Below are 19,917 nucleotides of genomic sequence, written 5' to 3'. Positions count from 1 at the left end.
ACCTGGCACCCAGACTGCTTCATTGAGCTTAAGTGGTCGGGGTGCCTATAGTGGTCCTTTAACCCCTTAAGGACACATGACATGTGTGACATGTCATGATTCCCTTTTATTCCAGAAGTTTGGTCCTTAAGGGGTTAAAGTCAAAATAAACAACTGAAAAAAAAATATCTTTCAGCCAGCTATACCTCCAGCTCAGCTACGTTGCCCACAAATTTTAAATTAACTAAATTCTCACTTCATGGAATAACACTGAACATGTACTGCATACTATGCAGAGTAGATCTGAAGACAAAGAAGACACGTTTACTGCACTAGGCTTCCAAGCATCTCTTCCTTTGATACATCTTCAGCCTGCCTAAGCATCATATGAAATTAGGTCAGAAATATCTAGAGCCATTGCTGTCAGAAAAAAAAAATCTCAACAGCCCTACACATTAGCCATATTTAAAACACAGACACATTAATACACAGTAGAACTTTTCAAGAAGCCTTAAATAATTCTCAAGTACTGTAATTTATATATGTATTGAAAAATGTGGCTTTACATTTGCTTCTACATATTGTTAATTTATTCTACAGATGTTTTCTTAATCTTAAAATGTCATATGAATAAGTGGTATTGCAAAAGTGAGTAAGGGGAGTTGAGCTTATCATACTCCTAGATATTTGCTAGAAGGTTACATTAAATAAACCAATTAGACTGGAAGAACAGAAAAATGTGAGGATGGATAAATGGACAATTTCATATGTAAAAAATAACAGATGGGACAGTAATACAAGTCTACTTACACTTTTTGACGGTAGACACCTGATTAAGGAAAGGGTGATTAAAAAATTCATCTGCAAAAAAAACAACAAACAACTGAATTATTTTCCACTTTTCACAGAAATGCAAAGCAAACACAGTAAACAAACATCTACACATACATATATTGTATACATCTGTAATCAAAAATTTATATATCCATCTTTACTAGACATGTTATTCACAAGTACTAACAGTTTAGGAACCAAGGCTACTTGGCGCCAGGATTTTCAGTTTACGAATACTTTAAATGCCAAGTTTATAAAGGGAAACATTTTTCAACGTATAGAAAGATGACGTTACAATTTTACAGAACGAAAAAAAAAGGAGAATAAGCTTCTGCTCATAGGGAACTGAAATGTGGATTACAATGTTTAGGCTTAAATATCCAAGCAGCCAGGGGACACAGACACTGGGAGACTAGGGGACTCTGGGAGACTAGAAAACACTGAAACACTAGGGACACTGGCACACTACGGACACTGAGAGACACCAGGGACACTGAGATACTAAGGACACTGGCTGGGAGACATGGGGACACTGGTGCCCAGTGTCCCCTAGTGTTTGTGTCCCCATGTCTTCCTTAGAGTCTGTGTCCCCATGTCTCCCAATGTCCCCATATCACTAGGACACTAGATGACTCTGGGAGACTAGGGACACTGTGAGACATGGGGACACAGACACTTAAGGAGACATGGGGACACAGACACTAGGGGACACAGACACTAGGGGACACAGACACTTGGGGAGACATGAGGACACTGAGACACTAGGGAACACTGAGACACTAAGGGACACTGATATACATGGGGACACAGACACTAGGGGACACTAAGAGACACCAGGGACACTGGGGACACATACACTAGGGACACTGGCTGAGAGACATGGGGACACAGAGAGATGGGGCTACTGTGTCCCCAGTGTCTCAGTGTCCCATGTCTCCTAATGTCTTAGTGTCCCCAAGTCTCTCACCATCCCCATGTCTCATAATTTCCCCTAGTGTCTCAGTGTCCCCAAGTGCCCCCTAGTGTCTCAGTGTCCCCAAGTGTTCTTATGTCTCCCAGTGTCCCCAAGTCTCTCACCGCCCCTATGTTTCACAGTTTCCCCTAGTGTCTCAGTGTCCCCAGGTCTCCCAAGTGTCTCAGTGTTCCCAAGTGTCATTGTCTCCCAGTGTCCCTATGTCTCTCAGTGTCGCCTAGTGTCTCAGTGTCCCCATGTCTCACAGTGCCCCCTAGTGTCTCAGTATTTCCAAGTGTCCCTAGGTCTCCCAGTGCCCCCTAGTGTCTCAGTATTTCCAAGTGTCCCTATGTCTCTCAGTGTCCCTAAGTCTCCCAGTGCCCTCTAGTGTCTCAGTGTTCCAATGTCTCACAGTGTCCCCATGTCTCACAGTGTCCCCATGTCTCACAGTGTCCCCATGTCTCACAGTGTCCCCTAGTGTCTCAGTGTCCCCTAGTGTCTCAGTGTCCCCTAGTGTCTCAGTGTCCCCTAGTGTCTCAGTGTCCCCTAGTGTCTCAGTGTCCCCATGTCTCCCAGTGTCCCCATGTCTCCCAGTGTCCCCTAGTGTATGTGTTCCCATGTCTCAGTGTCCCTATGGTTCCCAGTGTCCCTAAGTCTCCCAGTGTCCCCTAGTCTCCCTGCAGCCTTTACCCCCATCCCTCACTTACCTGAGCTGTAGGCTGTCTCTGCAGGCTAGGAACTGATGTCTGGACTCTCTGTGCAGAGCTGCTCCCCGCGGATCAGTGAGTAGAGAGAGGCAGGGAGGAAGATGCTGTAATTTCCTATCCCTGCCTCTCTCCACACACACACAGCGACTCCTACTGGCTGGCGCTGGTATTGCAGAGTAAACTCTGTTTATACTGAGACTAACATTTGTGTTGCCGGTATTACTGCAATATCGGCACCGGCTAGGCAGCCTCAAATACCGGAGAAAGTGTGTAAAAGAAAAGAAAAGAAAGTAAAAGTTTTTTTTTTTTCAACCAATGGCCTGTTCCATGGGCATGCATGGGCTCCATCAGTCCCTATGTTAATCCGTCCCTGCAAGAAGCAACTATAGCAGAGTTAGAGAATATTTCAACTCATCTTTTTTGGGGGGACAAAATTATGCAAGTTGGTATGCATTTCGCTACAATTTGCTGTTCAGTAAATAAACCTCAATCCTTGTGTGAAACCTTTGATACCCCCACAGGCGTGCGCACAGGGTGTGCCTGGGCATACCCTAATCCCCGCAGCCCGCGCTATGTGCCTCCATGGGCCGGTGGGGAGATCAAAGATCAAAGATCTCCCTCACCGGCCCATGGACAGGGAGGGAGGCAGGAGAGGACCCAGGGAGCTCTAGCCATAAGATCCGCCTAGTTCCTCTCACCAGGTCGGAGCGTTGCCGCTGCAATGCACAGATCTCACGAGAGTGAACTCTAGCCCTGCAGGCTATAGTTCACTCACCACTGGACCACCAGGGATGGCAGCAGCACGGTCCCCTCTCCCTACAAAAGGTAATAAGGGAGGGGGGCTATTTCCTAAACGGACCCCCCCACCCCCCACAGTCCCTCCAAACAAATACACACACAACACCCTTACAAATACATACACAGCACCCTTACACACACTAACAGCACAATCACACATACAGCACCCTTATACATACAAACACAGCAACCTCACACTAACAGCACCCTTAAACACACACAGCAACCTCACACAGGAGTGTATATGTGTGTGTGTAAATATATATATACACATATACACGCGGCGTGTGTGTTTGTGCTTACCCTTATGCTGCGCACGCCTATGGATACCCCTAACACACACACAGCAGGTCAGCCTGGTCTATTAAGATCTTGTTTGTTTAGGAATATTCACAGACACCTTCAACCATGCTTTAGAATGCACAGCTATACATACATTTAGTAAGGACAACTGAGTGGCAGAGTCAACATCAGTGAAATAAGTAGATGTTGTAATATAACACTTACCCATATAAATCGTAAGAGTATCTTTTGCTAAGTGATATGGAAACAAAAAAGGAAAAAGCAAAATATAGTGTAGTAAATTTATGATGAATATGGTGTAATATAAATATATTGAATACACTCACTCAGATCAGAGCCTTATAGCGATAGGCTCTGCGTGAATGTATCCATTATATTTATATTAAACCATAGTCCTCACTAAATTACTACACTATATTCATTTTTTTTCCATTTTTGTTTGCATATCACTTAGCAATAAATACCCTTACGATTTATAAGAGAAAGTGTTTAAATTACATTGCGCTGCTTATTTCATAGGTGTTGGGTTTTGTTCTGTCACTCATTTGTCTGTACATTTTCTTCTTGCATGATAGTATGTATAGTTGGGGAGAAACGTACACCAGTGTGGTAGCAGTTTTTTATGTATTCATTATTTAGTGCTGTGTGATTGTTAAACCAGATATTTACACAATCAGTTGTAATATGTTCCATTGAGAAGAACAAGTTTTGCCGGACAACCTCTCCCCACCCCACACCCCCGTTCCCGGCCAGCTTGTTACTAGTTGTTTCTATATTTCTATTTACTATATTTTTTGGTGCCATTCTTTGTTCCTTATGTACTGGCAGCATGACAGGCTGCTCAATAATTAACTATATAAGAAGGTGCCAGAATTAGTGAGGTGTGCGTTTTTGGCTTCTATCTCTCTCTTTTGTTGTCATGAGAGAATTACAATACCAACCATGTTGATTATCCTGCACTGCCTCCCATCTCCTGACTGAACAATAAAGCCTTGGGAACAGAATGTTCTCACGGGGATAAAAGCTTTCATTTGAAATCCTTGGAAATGTGACAATGCAAAAAAACTGAACAAAAAACAAAACACCTTGCTCCACAATATGCACCCAGATAACACACTGGTGTACAACACTTCAAGTAAGCAAAGTGCATATGGGCAAAACATTCAACTGACTTGAGTGTTTTCTGCTGGCTTGCTGTCAGAGCCCTTTAAGGTTGACTTTTAATCAATTTATAATTACTGGCCATGCAAGTTTCCCTTCCAACTCTTCAAAATAAAATAAGATATTATTATTATTCAGCAAAAACAGTAGCTTTGCTACCCATTCATTTCAATAAATAGTGTACTTATAATACAGAAAAAAATTAATTGATCAGCGCAAAATGTCTGTTCGATCGACGTAGGATACTTAGGACGTAAGACGTAATTATGTTAATAATTTGAAGAAAATAAAACTATTTAAACAATGTAACCAAAAATCTTAAATCATTTAAAAAAACATATCCAAAAATATGAAATTCAGGCATAAAATGGGACAGATTTGTACAGAAAATGTGCAAGTGAAACTTTTGCCTAATTGAAGCAGCAGTAGATTGGCCAGGCTTTGGGTGTTGGGAAGGTTTTTTTTGCAAGTTGATTAACAAAGAGTTTAACAGCACCTATGGAGTCCTTGAACCAAAATACCTTCAATATGCTATAGCAGTTATGGTGCCTAGTTTTTCCCTTTAAGTGTTCCTTACAAAATAGAATATAATTTGTTCCTTTAAGATTAATTAAATTAAGTTATTATTACAACCTGTGCTATCTTCATCTACTGTGTATATACTCAAACAACTATTTACAAAGAAAACACAAATTTGTGTTATTGATGTGCCCAAAACAGATATACAACGACCACACATGTAAATGTGTCAAGTTTGGCAGATAAGGTTTGTGTATCTGGAGTATTTCAGGATTTTACTTAAACTCACACTCAAACCAGAGTAGTTTTGCCCATAACAGGCATCCCCATTCTTTTGTGACTGTTCAATATTTAAAAAAACTTTTTTTTAACATTCTTTATTTTTGAAAATGCAGCGTTACTGAAATTGAGTAATAAAGGCAGTTGGTTTATAGCATATCATAAAACTGCACAGTTTTATAACATGAAAAACATAGGTAGGTGCATGCCATCATGCCAACTTAAAACATAGCATAAACAAGCAGTGTGGATGCACTTGCAGTATACTAACTCTGGCTTACACGGCTGTCTATGGCGTAGAAAGGATTCATTATGCACTAGCCTATATTGTGGTCTGGACAACGACCCATTATGTTAAGGGTAATTGCTATATGGGGTGAGTGTTATGTCAGGACTGGACCGGAATCCGGACAGTAAATCCCAACTCCAGGCACATCCTGCCTCTGACCTTATGCTATATAATCAAACGCCGTTGGCCTAGGCTAAGCTTGTAGCTGATAAACAGGAAGACACTAAATTAGTAAATAATAATAATAACTCTGCTAGATGGCCGTAATTAGTGTTATAGCTAAATATGGGGGGAACGGGGTTAAAACAAATGGTATTCTAGTTTCGTGCTGCTACAGATTAACCTCCAACTGTGGTGCTATTGTGTCCATTTGTGGACCATTCTTCCCAAAGGCCACTGCCCATTGTAGAAGGCAAAGGTGGAAAGTCCTGCAATCGTCAGGGGATAGAACCCTTGGGCATGGGGAGAGTGTCAGCCGGCACATTGGATTGGGTTTCTGCCTCGCTCCTCACTCTCCTGCTTTTCTCGTTGTCGGCTGTGGTAGGTGGCAGTGTGAGCCCCAGCTCCTTGAAGAAAACCTCCGACTCCGCTGCGTGTACCATCTTAAGGGACCACTCCATTGCACTCCACTATCAGGAATCTGGGGTTGCCCCATTGATAGGGTATCTCCTTGTCTGAGAGCAATCGGGTTACGTGGCTCAGCAAAGCCCTACATCTCCGGGTAGCCTTGGAGAGGTTGTGATAAAAGGACAGACTGGGGCCCTCAAACAGATATGATGATGTGCTTCTGGATGCTGTCATCTTATCTCCCATGTGGGACAGTTGCGTGATCACATTACAGGACCCCTACTAAATCCTGAAGATCCCATCCACTGGAACGGGGAGGTTGATTTTCGTTTGAGCAGGGCCTGAAAGAGTCATCCTATTTATGTGTTTCCGGCGACTGCAGTCTTCCAGGGATGCCTTCCTGGCCTGCATGGACTCAAAAGTCCCCCGAGGCTGGAGAGAGTTTCTGCAGTAGCCATGCGAAATCCTGCGAGCTCTGCCACCTTCCCCTCCACTGACTTTACTCGTCCCCCGAGTGTTTGTACCTCTTTACTGACCTTCCCCACGTCAGTTGCCAATATACGTTTCAGCTCCTTCAGGAGTGCTTTGATGTCCCCTTTGGTGGAGGGAATTTCATTCTCCTCATCTGAGGAAGTGTTGTACAGGCCCGCCGTGGGAAAGCTATCAGGAGTGTCCAGCTCCCGTTCCTCCGAGGACGAGGGTTCCTCTGCTGGTGTGGGCGCCAACCTAGGTGTAGGTCCCTACAGGCCGCGGGCCGGATAATCCCCGATATCTCGGGATCCACTTGGCTGTGCCGTTCGTAATTTTTTTGAGTGCTTCCCCATAGCTGTGGGACTCAGCAAGCTTAACTGGGGCAGGTATCAACCCTGATTTTCGTGCCCGTAAGCAGGATTTTAGCGATTAAGGCTCAGAGTTAACAAATGGCGCATCTAGTCAGCTCGAGTATTGGTTTTTAATTTAAAAACAGAGTTTATCCTTTCCCTTCCAGTTGAAAGAGGGACAGGAGATCCACATACAAAATGCTTGTTAAAGTTCTCAAGTAGGATAGTGGCATAGGATTTAAAACTATGACGAGGAGGAAATATTTTCTCTGGACTGTACAACAGATTTATTGACACACTTCCATATAATAGCATGTCAAGTCCCAGACTTATATTTCTGTGTATGGAAACCGGTAGATTTAGTTCTATTTATTAGACGTTTTATGGATTTCCAATAAAATCCGTCTAAACACCATCTGTGTATGATTATTGATATTTAATGGACTGACAAAAAATGAAAGGTACGGAATTATATCTCACAAATGTTTACAACAACTGTTATTAATATTAATTGTTGGATAAAAACACACTTATCATAAATATGACTATTATGATTTAAGGCTCTCCAAGCAGGTTAAATAGCATAGATTTGAAGACGCAGTTATAGAAAGGTGATAATAATTAAGTAGTCTACACAGATAACTTTAAATCAATGTTTCAGCCATTCATTGGAAATATATACAAATGCATTTCATTAATGCACTTTCTCCAGACTTCCAGTAACAGATGTAATAGCCATACTGTGTGTACATTGATTATATTGATCTTAAAGCATGACTTGCAGCATGCAATCTATATATCTGTCACTCGCCACATGTGTTTAATATTTACAAAAAGAACATTCAAAACACTCAGAACAGAAAGCAGTAGTTGTTTTTTGTAGATTAAAACTGGACTAAAATAAAACACATAGGGTTATTCATTAAAGCTGTAATTTGTAAGAACTATCCAGAAAATTGCAAATGTGAGGTCAAAAACAGTTGGGCTGGAAATGAGTTAGAAAAAATAGATAATTTGGCCTAAGATTAAAAATCTTAGTATTTAGCCAGAAATTCTGTCTGGTAATGCTATAGGGAAAAACAAACTTTATAATAAGGATGGACTCTTAATTGACAAAAAAAATACTGTGGTTTCAGACAATATGTGTGTGTGCACATGTGTGATCAAATCCAAAATCATTAGGGATGCTTTCTCACTAAAGATGCAACTTCCTAAATGACTGGGCCTGCAATTTTAGGAATATAATGCAATTAAAGGGGCAGTCTAAAACATAATAACAACTCAGTGTAGTACTTACGTTGCCAATATTCTATGGTTGCTGCAAATTTTTTGCCAAACATCTTGTTAGCAGTGTTGGAGTAGGTATCTCATTTGTATGAATTAATGGTCTTAAAGTGCGGACACACATACATTGTCTAGGGGATAGTATTTTAGATGAAGTTTATGAAAATAACAGACAATCCATTGTTTCTTCTGTGCAAATGTTGGGTTTATATCTGAGAACAGCAATGCAGGCTGCTTTACAGGGTTACATACAGCCCATAATTTCATTTGATGAATGGCAATACAATGTAACGGAATGTACCACAGTTTATACTTATAGGACGTTATACAATGGATCAAATGATCAAATCGCTTGTGATGATATATAAACAAAAGTAACTTATTTTGCTATGTTGTAGATAAGCTGAACCCTAAAACAACGCACACAGCGTTTATACCTTAAAACAATGTATTCAATCATAAAGTAAATGAACCAAATCTTAAACCATGCATGTAAAACTCGCGGCCCACAGCGAGGGAGGGCTAAGTGTAAACTTACGTCACTCCGGCTCCCGGCATCGCTCTGCGGCGCGCGAGCAGGGAGAACTTACACTCAGCACTCCCTCGCTGCCTTTCCACAAACCTGCCCAGCAGCTCCACTAGACCCCAGTTTAGTAGCCCTTCTCTGAACTCTCTCTAAGGTATCAATATCCTTCTGAAGATAGGGTCTCCAGTACTGTGTACAGTACTCCAAGTGAGGTCTCACCAGTGTTCTGTACAATGGCATGAGCACTTCCCTCTTTCTACTGCTAATACCTCTCCCTATACAACCAAGCATTCTGCTAGCATTTCCTGCTGCTCTATTACATTGTCTGCCTACCTTTAAGTCATCGGAAATAATCACCCCTAAATCCCTTTCCTCCAATGTTGAGGTTAGGACTCTATCAAATATTCTGTACTCTGCCCTTGGGTTTTTACGTCCAAGATGCATTATTTTGCACTTATCCACATTAAATGTCAGTTGCCACAACTCTGACCATTTTTCTAGTTTACCTAAATTATTAGCCAATTGGCTTATCCCTCCTGGAACATCAACCCTGTTAGTATCATCAGCAAAAAGACATACCTTACCATCAAGACCTTCTGCAATGTCACTAATAAAAATATTAAAGAAAATGGGTCTAAGTAGAGATCCCTGAGGTACCCCACTGGTGACAAGCCCAAGCTTCGAATATACTCCATTGACTACAACCCTCTGTTGCCTGTCACTCAGCCACTGCCTTACCCATTCAACAATATTGGAATCCAAACTTAAATATTGCAGTTTATTGATAAGCCTTCTATGTGCAACAGTGTCAAAAGCCTTACTGAAGTCTAGGTAAGCAATGTCTACTGCACCACCCTGATCTATAATTTTAGTTACCCAATCAAAAAAATCAATAAGATTAGTTTGGCATGATCTCCCTGAAGTAAACCCATGTTGTCTTTGATCTTGAAATCCATGTGTTTTTAGATGCTCAACAATCCTATCCTTTAACATGGTTTCCATCACTTTCCCCACTACTGAAGTAAGGCTTACTGGCCTATAGTTGCCCGACTCCTCCCTATTACCTTTCTTGTGAATGGGCACAACATTCGCCAACTTCCAATCTTCTGGGACTACTCCGGTTATCAATGATTGGTTAAATAAATCTGTTAATGGTTTTGCTAGTACACCACTAAGCTCTTTTAATAGCTTTGGGTGTATTTCCATCAGGTCCCATTGACTTATTTGTCTTTACTTTTGACAGTTGAAATTGAACCTCTTCCTCTGTAAACTCACGTGTAATAAATAACTCATTTATCCTTTTTCTTAACTGAGGTCCCTCTCCTTCATTTTCATCTGTAAATACCGAACCATCATCCCCAATTCTAAAAAAAAAAAGCCCAACCTTGACCCTAACTCCCAATCCAACTACAGCCCTACCTCACTACTACCATTTGCCTCCAAGATCCTTGAGAGAGTGGTGTATGGTAGACTGGCTGACTTCCTTCAATCCAAGTCTCTTCTTGACTCACTTCAGTCCGGATTCCGAGCTCGTCACTCTGTCGAAACTGCCCTGACCAGAGTATTTAATGATTTAATTGCTGTTAAATCATGTGGTTGCTACTTTCTCCTAATTCTCCTTGACCTTTCTGCTGCTTTGGACACTTGATCATCAACAATTTCTTCTCATCCTCCGTAACCTCGGTCTACAAGACTCTGTACTTTCCTGGTTCTCTTTTTCTCTGTTGGTGTTTCCCAAGGTTCTGTGCTTGGTCCCCTACTGTTCTCAATTTATACTGCCTCCCGTGGTAAACTCATCAGCTCTTTTGGCTTCCAATATCTTTTCTATGAGTATGACATGCAAAACTATCTTTACTCTCCTGATCTCTCACCGTCCCTCTTGACTCATGTCTCTGACTGCTTATCTGCTATTTCCAGTGGATGGCTGTTCATTTTCTTAAAGTTAACCTGTCCAAAACAGAGCTTCTCGTCTTTCCTCCCTCAAGTGTTACATCTCTCACCTTGACTAATGCAATCTGCTTCTCAGTGGTCTTAATCGTTCCCAGCTGGCTCCGTTACAGTCCATAATGAATGCTGCAGCGAGGCTCACCTTCCTGTCTGCTCATGCCTCTCCACCCTTTCAGTCCTTACAGCTTCCCATTAGATATAGTGTTCAATTTAAAATTCTGGTGCTTGCTTGCAAATCACTGCACAATGCTACGTCTACCTACCTAACCTCCCTCATACACAATTATGTCCCATCCAAGCCCCAACACTCTGCTGAATATCTGAGTCTACTCGCACCTCTGATGCCCCCATCCAAGACTTTTCTAGGGCTGCACCTCTCCAGTTCCTTGTGTAACTCCCTTACCTGCTCCATTAGACTCTTACCCAGTCTCAGTTCCTTCAAAAGATCATTAAAAATCCACTTCTGTAGGAAAGCATATTAAACTGTTAACTGCTTTCCCTCACCGCAACTTGATAACCCACCTCACTTCCTCTCCTGCAACGGTGTCATCCAATAAGCTAACCCTTCACTGTAAACTATTCCAGTACACTAGATTTTTTTATGTACATGAAATACATCCTACAGTTACCTCTTGTGCCACTTTATCCCACTCCCTCTAGAATGTAAGCTTGTTTGAGAAGGGCCCTCAATTCTGTTCCTTTTCTTCTAGCTTGTCTTGTTGCAATTACATGTCTGTTAGTCTACCTATTGTACAGCACTATGGAATTTATTGGTGCTTTATTAATAATAATAATAATAATAATAATAATTATTATATAAAAGGATAGGTTTAAAATAAAGCACAACTAGGAGTTAAAACTTAGATACAATAGTTTGATGTGCATTTCTCACGGAAATGACAGCTCTTCTTTAATGGTGATTTACTGTAAGATTTTGAAAATCTTCTCAAGTAAAGAATGACTTATTAATGCAACAGCTTTAAATTTATAAAGAGAGAGACAGATACTCCATGGGAGAACTGCTCTGTATACACCTACGGAGGTAACCTGACAACTGAAATCAAGGCAGCCTTGAAAGCTTACAAATCAGAACAAAATGTTCTTTGCTTGATGATGACTGCCCACTGAACAGCAGAGAATGAAGTGATTTTCAGAAATTATACGCAACGTGAATTGTCGGAAACAAAAATAGCATCAATTATTAAGCAATGAAAAAAGAGAACTCGAGACTTCGGTATTGAATACAGAATGTGTATTACAGATAACCCCAGCTTTTTCAGTTACAGTAATAGTGTGGGTTGGTGCATACACATGTACAAATTACAATCTTTGAACACACACAGACACACACACATCGTTAAAGGTGCAGACTAGAATATGTAGGTACTGGCACTGCTCTAAAATCATACATGTGTTCTCTAAGATGTACATTGTACAGTCATGGAGAAAAGAAAGTACACCTTCTTTGAATTCTATGGTTTTACATATCAGGACATAATAATAAACATCTGTTCCTTAGTAGGTCTTAAAATCAGACAAATACAACCTCAACAACACATTACATATTACACTGTTCCATGATTTATTAAGCAAAAACAAAAAGCCAAAAATGGAGAAAAGCACAATCACTGCTGCTAATCCTATATACCATTGATTAATTAATCATCAGCAAGTGTGACTACCTCTATAAAAGCCAAAGTTTTAGCAGTTTACTGGTCTAGAGAATTTAGGTGTGTGTTATCATTCTACAGTGTGCAATGCTCAGAGAAATTGCACAAAATAAAAACAAGTTACACCTCAGACTCTACAGGCCTCAGCATGGTAAATGTTAACAGCATTGTTCATGACAGTACAATTAGAAAAAGACTAAACACATTTGGTTTGTTTGGAAGGGTTGTCAGGAGGAAGCCTCTTCTCTCTAAAATGAGGGTTTGCAAAGTTGCATCTGAACAAATCACAAAAGACTTCTGGAACAATGTCCTTTGGACAGACAAGAGTGGAGATGTTTGGCCATAATGCACAGTGCCATGTTTGGCGAAAACCAAACACAGCATATGAACAAAAACACCTCATACCAATTGTCAAACATGATGGTGGAGGGGTGATGATCTGCGCTCGTTTTGTAGCTACATTACCTGGAAACCTTGCAGTCATTGAATTGACCATGAGCTCCTTTTGAATAACAAAGTATTTTAGAGTCAAATGTGAGGCAATCTGTCCAACAGCTAAGGCTTGGCTGAAATCGGATCATGCAACAGGACAATGATCCCAAGCTCACCAGCAAATCTACAGCAGAATGGCTGAAAATGAAAATAATTAAGGTGTTGAAATAGCTCAGACCCCAAATCAATCTGATTGAAATGCTGTGGCGGGTGGCTGTGCATAAAAAAAATGCCAGCAAACCTCAATGAACCGAAAAAACGCTGTAATAAAGAGTAGGCAAAAATTCCTCCACAAGTCATCCAGAAAACAATTATTTCTAGGTGTTGCTGCTAAAGGTGGTTCTACAAGCTATTGAATCATAGGGTGTACTTAGTTTTTCACATAACGCTTCTTCAATTTGTCTTTATTTTTGTTAAATAAATCATGACACTGTTTATATGTCATGTGTTGTTCACCTGAGGTTATATTTACCGAATTTTAAGACCTGCTAGGGAACAGATGATTGTTATTATATCCTGGTATGTAAAACATATCATTCAAAGAGGGTGTACTTTCTTTTTCCCATAACTGTATTACGATGAATAACGCAAGGCTGATGTGCAGTAAGGGATTGAACAGATTACATTATATACAACATTTACTTATATTTTATACACAGACACATGCACACTCAACACTATTAGTACCAGGAATGAAAAATATTTTGTTGCAAAAGTGTAACATTTTATTGTACTCCATTTCTTAGCCATACTATATTTAGAGTTATTTCTACTGTATGAAAAGCATTGTTAGAAAAACAATTGCCCAACTGTGATCCATTTTAATTTTATATATAAAGCTCTGACATCGTAATGGCATAACCAAACTGATTATGCTTATTTTTTTTGTTTTTAGACAAAACATTACTAATACACAATGCATTTTTTTCAAACAGAATAAAACAATCTAAAGAAATGCACAACACATACCAAAGTCAAGTCTGTCTTTGTGGTTTCTCTGAAGTAGACCCAACAGCAAGTCAGACAGATAGGCAGATGTTTCTCTAGGAATGCTAAAACAAGAAAGCATTTATACTGTATTTATACTGTATTTACCATTACCTGTGGCCATGTAACTTGACTTTACTACACAATAATCAATGCTTGGAAGGGATTTCTAGGGTTCAGCAAGTCGCTGGTATTTAAATTCTAATTACACATAAGTTAAAGGGACACTCTAGGGCTCAAAGTGACCTCCCTGTTTTTTCCCCTCGAGAACTCACCAAATAAACTTCTACTCACTCCGGTTAAAAACATTTCTCCCTTCACCTGTCCCACTTTTTTTTCTGCTTCCTAACTGTGTCCCCACATTTCTCCCCCACATTTCTCTCCATATTTCTATCCCGACTTTTCATTACCCATTACATTTCTTCCCTGTGGATTCCTCCCACCCAGCCAGGGCACCTGCTTGTCTTAATTCTATATATGGTGTCAATTTTGATGCACCTTTTCATGGTTATATTTGTGACACCATTCTCACAAATTCTAGCATTGCAATTATGACCTGACCAATAAGGCTCATATCATACCTATTTAAACCAACTCCTATTTAAACCTACTAATTTCAGTATGGCAGATATCTCTCCTTGTGTCTGTCTGGACAGAGAAACAGGAATATAATTTCCTCTCTTGCCACCTATGTTTGTCGCAAAGGAACAGCTGGGAAGAGTCAGATCAATGAAGCCCAGCACATCCTGCTTGGCACAGTTACAGAATAAAGACCTGGGTCCGTCAATGACACACGGAGAGCCTGCAGCTTTAACTGGAGTCAGTAGATTTTAAAAAAGATCTCCCCAACCAGTCCATATCTCCTGAGAAAGAATCCCTTGTTATGTTTTCTATTACAATATGTGCTACCCAGGAAGTGGTCAATGACTGGGAGAATGTTTATTTTGTGCCACAAAATTAGCTATGGGAGATCTGCTTCCTCCCGCACCCCCCAGTACCTACACCTTCCCTCTTTGCACTATGGATGGAACTCTCTACTCCACTGAAAACACTCTGAGATGCAGTTCAGCAAATCACTGAGACCACAATGAGGGACTCCGGATCAGTGAGGTGTCCTCCAGGTCAGGGGGTCAGAGTCTTCTAGCTGCTGACATTGCCTGTGCAAGTGTAGCATCGTTGGATTATTTCGGGAAAGTTAAGTACATGAATCGAAATTGGGATTGTTACTATTGTGTCATTTTAAGTATTGCTTAGAAATGACTGGCCTAAAAAAAAAAAATATTGATTCAAATAGGAAAATGTTTTATAAGTAGTGTTTAAAATTCTGTTAGTACAATAAGAAAAACATATTACTATATTTTGCAATGCCTATTATTTTACATGACCTTAGTGAGAAAAGGAGGACACATTTCTAGTAGTATTTCAGATATATCCAATCATAACAAACAGTTTAACCCCTTAAGGACCAAACTTCTGGAATAAAAGGGAATCATGACGTCACACATGTCATGTGTCCTTAAGGGGTTAATGCCATTCAAAAGGACTCAAAAGGATTCAAAGAGGGAGCTCACCTTGGAACCAGAGTTTTATTCTTTTCATAAAATGTTCTTAATTCACGAGGATGATGAGCCTGCCAAAGGGAAAAAAAAACTAATTTACATGTTCTGTAAATATTAAATTACAGTAAAAAAAAAAACATTGTTTGAATGTTAAGCGTGAGTTGCAAAAAATTGATTATAATGACCTCATCTGGTACTTTACAAACATAATACAATAAGTAACTTATTGCAATGTACGCCCATGTAGAGAAAGGACAAAATGTTAAATTAATATTACACTTGACCTCACCTGGTGAACTTTTCCAGATCTTAAGAAAAAACTATGACAATTAATCAAATGTACTTTTGTACACAGTCTTCTTAAGACCGTGTACAAAGAGTCTATCTTCCAGTTTCATCAAAAGTGTTACACTGCCATGACAGACAATTCAGGTGCGCTTGTACATGAACGAAGTCACAAAAACATTAAGGTCAAGCAGAAAAAGGACTGCTTGGAACCTGAGAATAATACAGGAATGTTTAACCTTAACCCTTCTCTCCATTATATGATCATTAGACAGGATAAATGAATGCAGGCTTGGAAAGTCCACCAACCTATAAAATGCACAAAATGTATGTTTGTGATACAAATTGCTAAATTGTAAGGATGCACACTAATAAACTAGCAAGTATCATTGCTTACAAATACTTTATTAGATATACCAAACAATAATACAATAACATACAAATACTAAGTAAAGCGACCAAAAAAAAGGCACATAGCACATATACAAGTATAATTACTACCAGTAATCAAGCCTAATGAGGGAATTGGTGACTAGTGTTCTGTCCCATTAGGCTTGATTACTTGTGGTAATTATACTTGTAAATGTGCCTTTTTTTTGGTTGCTTTACTTAGTATGTGTATGTTATTGTATTATTGTAAGGGCATTACATAAACAAATTGACATTTTTACATTTCATTTTAATTGTTTTTATGATGGTATTTTTATGATGATACAGGCTTATTTTTTCTGTTTCACACCATTATGCACATGCAAAGCCACTCTATCATCTGCATTCCTTTTCCTGAATTACCGAATTACATAAGTGTAAATGGTTGACCACGTTTGGTTATTCTCAAGCATCAACTGATTACCACGTATGCCAACGTAACACAGCATGTCATATACTGGAAACTGGATGAACATTGAATATTAGTCCAATCCTAAAGCAAAATGGGCTTTAAATCTACTCATAAAAATATTTAGAGGCTGTTCCATGTTCGGTGTGAAACCTTGCCCTGAGGAGAGTATTGTGTAAAGTGAATAATGAACAGTCAGTCACTGTGGACTCAGGATATACCGGTACTTAAAAACAAGAGAAATCTCAATGTGTCTTACCTGGTCAAATATTTTATAAATAAATAAATAATAGATGTAAGGTTTATATTGGTAACATCCAAAGCAAGGGCTTTACAATTTGACAAATAAGGATATGAGTTTTCTGTGACACCTGAAGATAAAATGGAATTATCTTAAAGGAATCTGAAAGGAGATCCATGGCACCAGCTTACCTTTAAGGGTTAACTGTTAAAGCGACTCTCCAGTGCCAGGAAAACAAATCAATTTTCCTGGCACTGCAGGACCCTGCAGTGCCCCCCTTCCTACCACTCCCCATCCCATGTTGCTGAAGGGGTTAAAACCCCTTCACTACCTGACTTACTTACCTGACTTACCTGAATCCAAAGCCAGTCCCTTGGCGCTGGGTCAGGCTCCGCCCACTCTCCTCCCCCGCCGACGTCTGCTGGCGGGGAAGACCTAATGCGCATGCATGGCAATGGCCACTCATGCGCGAATTAGACCTCCCCATAGGAAAGCATTATTCAATGCTTTTGGCGACGCTGGAGGTCCTCATGCATAGCATGAGGACGTTCAGCGTCATTTAACACACTTTTCGGGTTTTAAGAACACGGAAGTCCCTCTAGTGGCTGTCTGACAGACAGCCAATAGAAAAAGACTTAACCCTGCAAGGTAATTACTGCAGTTTATAAAAACTAGAATAATTACACTTGCAGGATTAAGAGTTATGGGAGTTGGCCCCCAGACCACTCCAATGGGTAGAAGTGATCTGGGTGCCAGGAGTGTCCCTTTAATGAACAGTTTAATCCCAAAGTCATCGGCTAACCAGCAAACAGGCCAAGCCATATCAGAGAAGCGGAATGACAGAGGCAGAGGCAAACATTGCTGGAGAGAAGACTTTAACCCTGATTTAATCCAATAAAGGCAAGCCAGAAACCACCAAGCACCAAAACAACTTAATTCTGATGAAGTTCTTATGGTACCCGAAGTGTTCTTTTAATATCTGAGTCAGTAACATCATCTGCGCACAATTCATTAACATTACCACAGTGATGTACTGCAGAATTTAGCTGAGAATACAACAGTCAAAAAAAGCCGCCCCCAAACGCACAGGCCGATCCCTTGCTTGCCTCGTGTCTGGCCACTTTTGAGCCCCCCCGAGGCTGGCGGTGGGCAGCGAGGGAGCATACTCACCTGAGCTCTTCCTGCTCAGCTCCCTCCGCACCACTTAATAAAGCCAGGAGCCAGAATATGACGTCACTCTGGCTCCCGGCATCACTAAGTGGCGCGCGAGGGAGCTGAGCAGGAAGATTAAAGCTCCCTCGCCGCCTACTCAGCCTGTGCGCCCCCAGATTGCCTGACCAGCAGCCCTACTGGACAGGTAAGCAATCCACTCCAGCTCTACCAGGGAGGCTGGGTGGATTTAAAATAAAATAAAAATAATAATTTGTGAGTGTTGGGAGAAATGTGTCTGTAAGTGTGTGTGTCTAAGTGAATGTGTGTGTCTGTAAGTGAATGTGTGTGTGTGTCTGTATATGTGTGTGTCTGTAAGTGTGAGTGTCTATGTGAGTGAATGCGTGTGTGTCGGTCAGTGAGTGTATATGTGTCGGTCAGTGAGTGCGTGTGTCTGTCAGTGTGTGTGCGTCTGTCAGTGTGTGTCCAAGTAATAGTGTGTGTGTATGTCATTGTTTGTCCGTGTATATGAGAGTGTGTGCCTGTCAATGAGTGTATGTGTCTGTCAGTGAGTGTATGCGTCTGTCAGTCAAAGTGCGGCCTTGACAGGAAGGGGTAGGGGAAATTTAAATTGGGGGGGGAGTGGGGGCCCAAGCACCATCCTGCCTAGGGCAGCCCAAATCCTAAATACACCACTGACTATAACCTCTGGTATCTTTTTAATATCAGAGAGCAATTTGGATGGAAAGACACACAGATTTCACAATTAAGTGGGCCTGCTTATTTAGAATGACACATTTTCTTGCTACATAACAGAAATCCATCACAAATAAAAAGATAGTCATATAATATAATGGTAGGTAATGGCATTGAAGGCATTTATAAAATAGGATTTAGTGGTTATTGCATAATCTCTTGAGAGGAAGGAAAACGCAATTTATTCGCATTATGCTAAGCCCTATGATGTTTAGCAGTAAAGAGGCTATTATTTCAGCAGACAGATAGGAGCATATATTAATATGAAAGAGTAAGCAGTGTGGCTTTCGTGGTGTAAGCATAACACTTACCTGGAAAGGTGGTTTGCCAACAAGACATTGATACACCACAGTTCCAATGCTCCACAAGTCTGCCTTGGCATCATAATGTTGTGACATGATCACTTCTGGAGCCTAAGAAACAGTACATGCATACTTTGAGCAGAATTAAAAAAATGCTTACAGTGTAAGTATAATTTTTTTAATGCAACAAATATTTTAAAACAAAGGTTTTTTTTTAAAGAAAATTAACAAAAATATTCCAAACTAACGCATCAATTTAGTTTGTTTGAATTAGCATCAGAAATTATTTCACCCGGTTAGAAAAAACATTTTAAATGATTTATCTACAATATAGGAAATTAGTATGAAATACTTTAATGCTGACTTTGTAGATAAATCATTTGAAAAGTTTTTTTGTTTTTGTTCTAACAGAGTGGAATAAATTCTGTTGCTGATTCAACAAATTTAATAGAGACCTAGATTTTTTTTAAAATAGAAAGACCGTTTGATTGACTACTTTTTTTTTTTTTACATTTTCATGAATTCTAAACGTAAGTAAAGACAAACTGACTGAAAATGCAAAGTACACTCTTAAAAGGCCAAAAGGTTGATCTAAAATCTATGCTACCAAATAGTTGTCAAACATCAAAATACATTTTGGTCTACATGAGCACTCTTCACAGCTTCTGGTAT

General features: G+C 40.1%; 1 protein-coding gene across 2 annotated transcripts in view; it reads right to left on the bottom strand.

Moving 5' to 3' along the window:
- ULK2 (unc-51 like autophagy activating kinase 2) overlaps positions 1–19,917 on the bottom strand; it is a 224,109-nt gene that overhangs the window by 46,292 nt on the left and 157,900 nt on the right. For both annotated transcript variants that reach the window (XM_063456616.1, XM_063456614.1), the window contains exons 8-11: positions 19,255–19,356; positions 15,687–15,745; positions 14,098–14,180; positions 790–840 (exon numbers count right to left, since the gene is read on the bottom strand). In XM_063456616.1, coding sequence (XP_063312686.1) covers positions 790–840; positions 14,098–14,180; positions 15,687–15,745; positions 19,255–19,356 — 295 coding nt within the window. The remainder of the gene's footprint in view (positions 1–789; positions 841–14,097; positions 14,181–15,686; positions 15,746–19,254; positions 19,357–19,917) is intronic.

The sequence above is a fragment of the Pelobates fuscus genome, chromosome 1, assembly GCF_036172605.1.
Source record: "Pelobates fuscus isolate aPelFus1 chromosome 1, aPelFus1.pri, whole genome shotgun sequence".
In the NCBI taxonomy this organism is placed as follows: Eukaryota; Metazoa; Chordata; class Amphibia; order Anura; family Pelobatidae; genus Pelobates; species Pelobates fuscus.
Note: the sequence above shows the minus strand (reverse complement) of the source record. Positions and strands in the feature narration are given on the sequence as shown.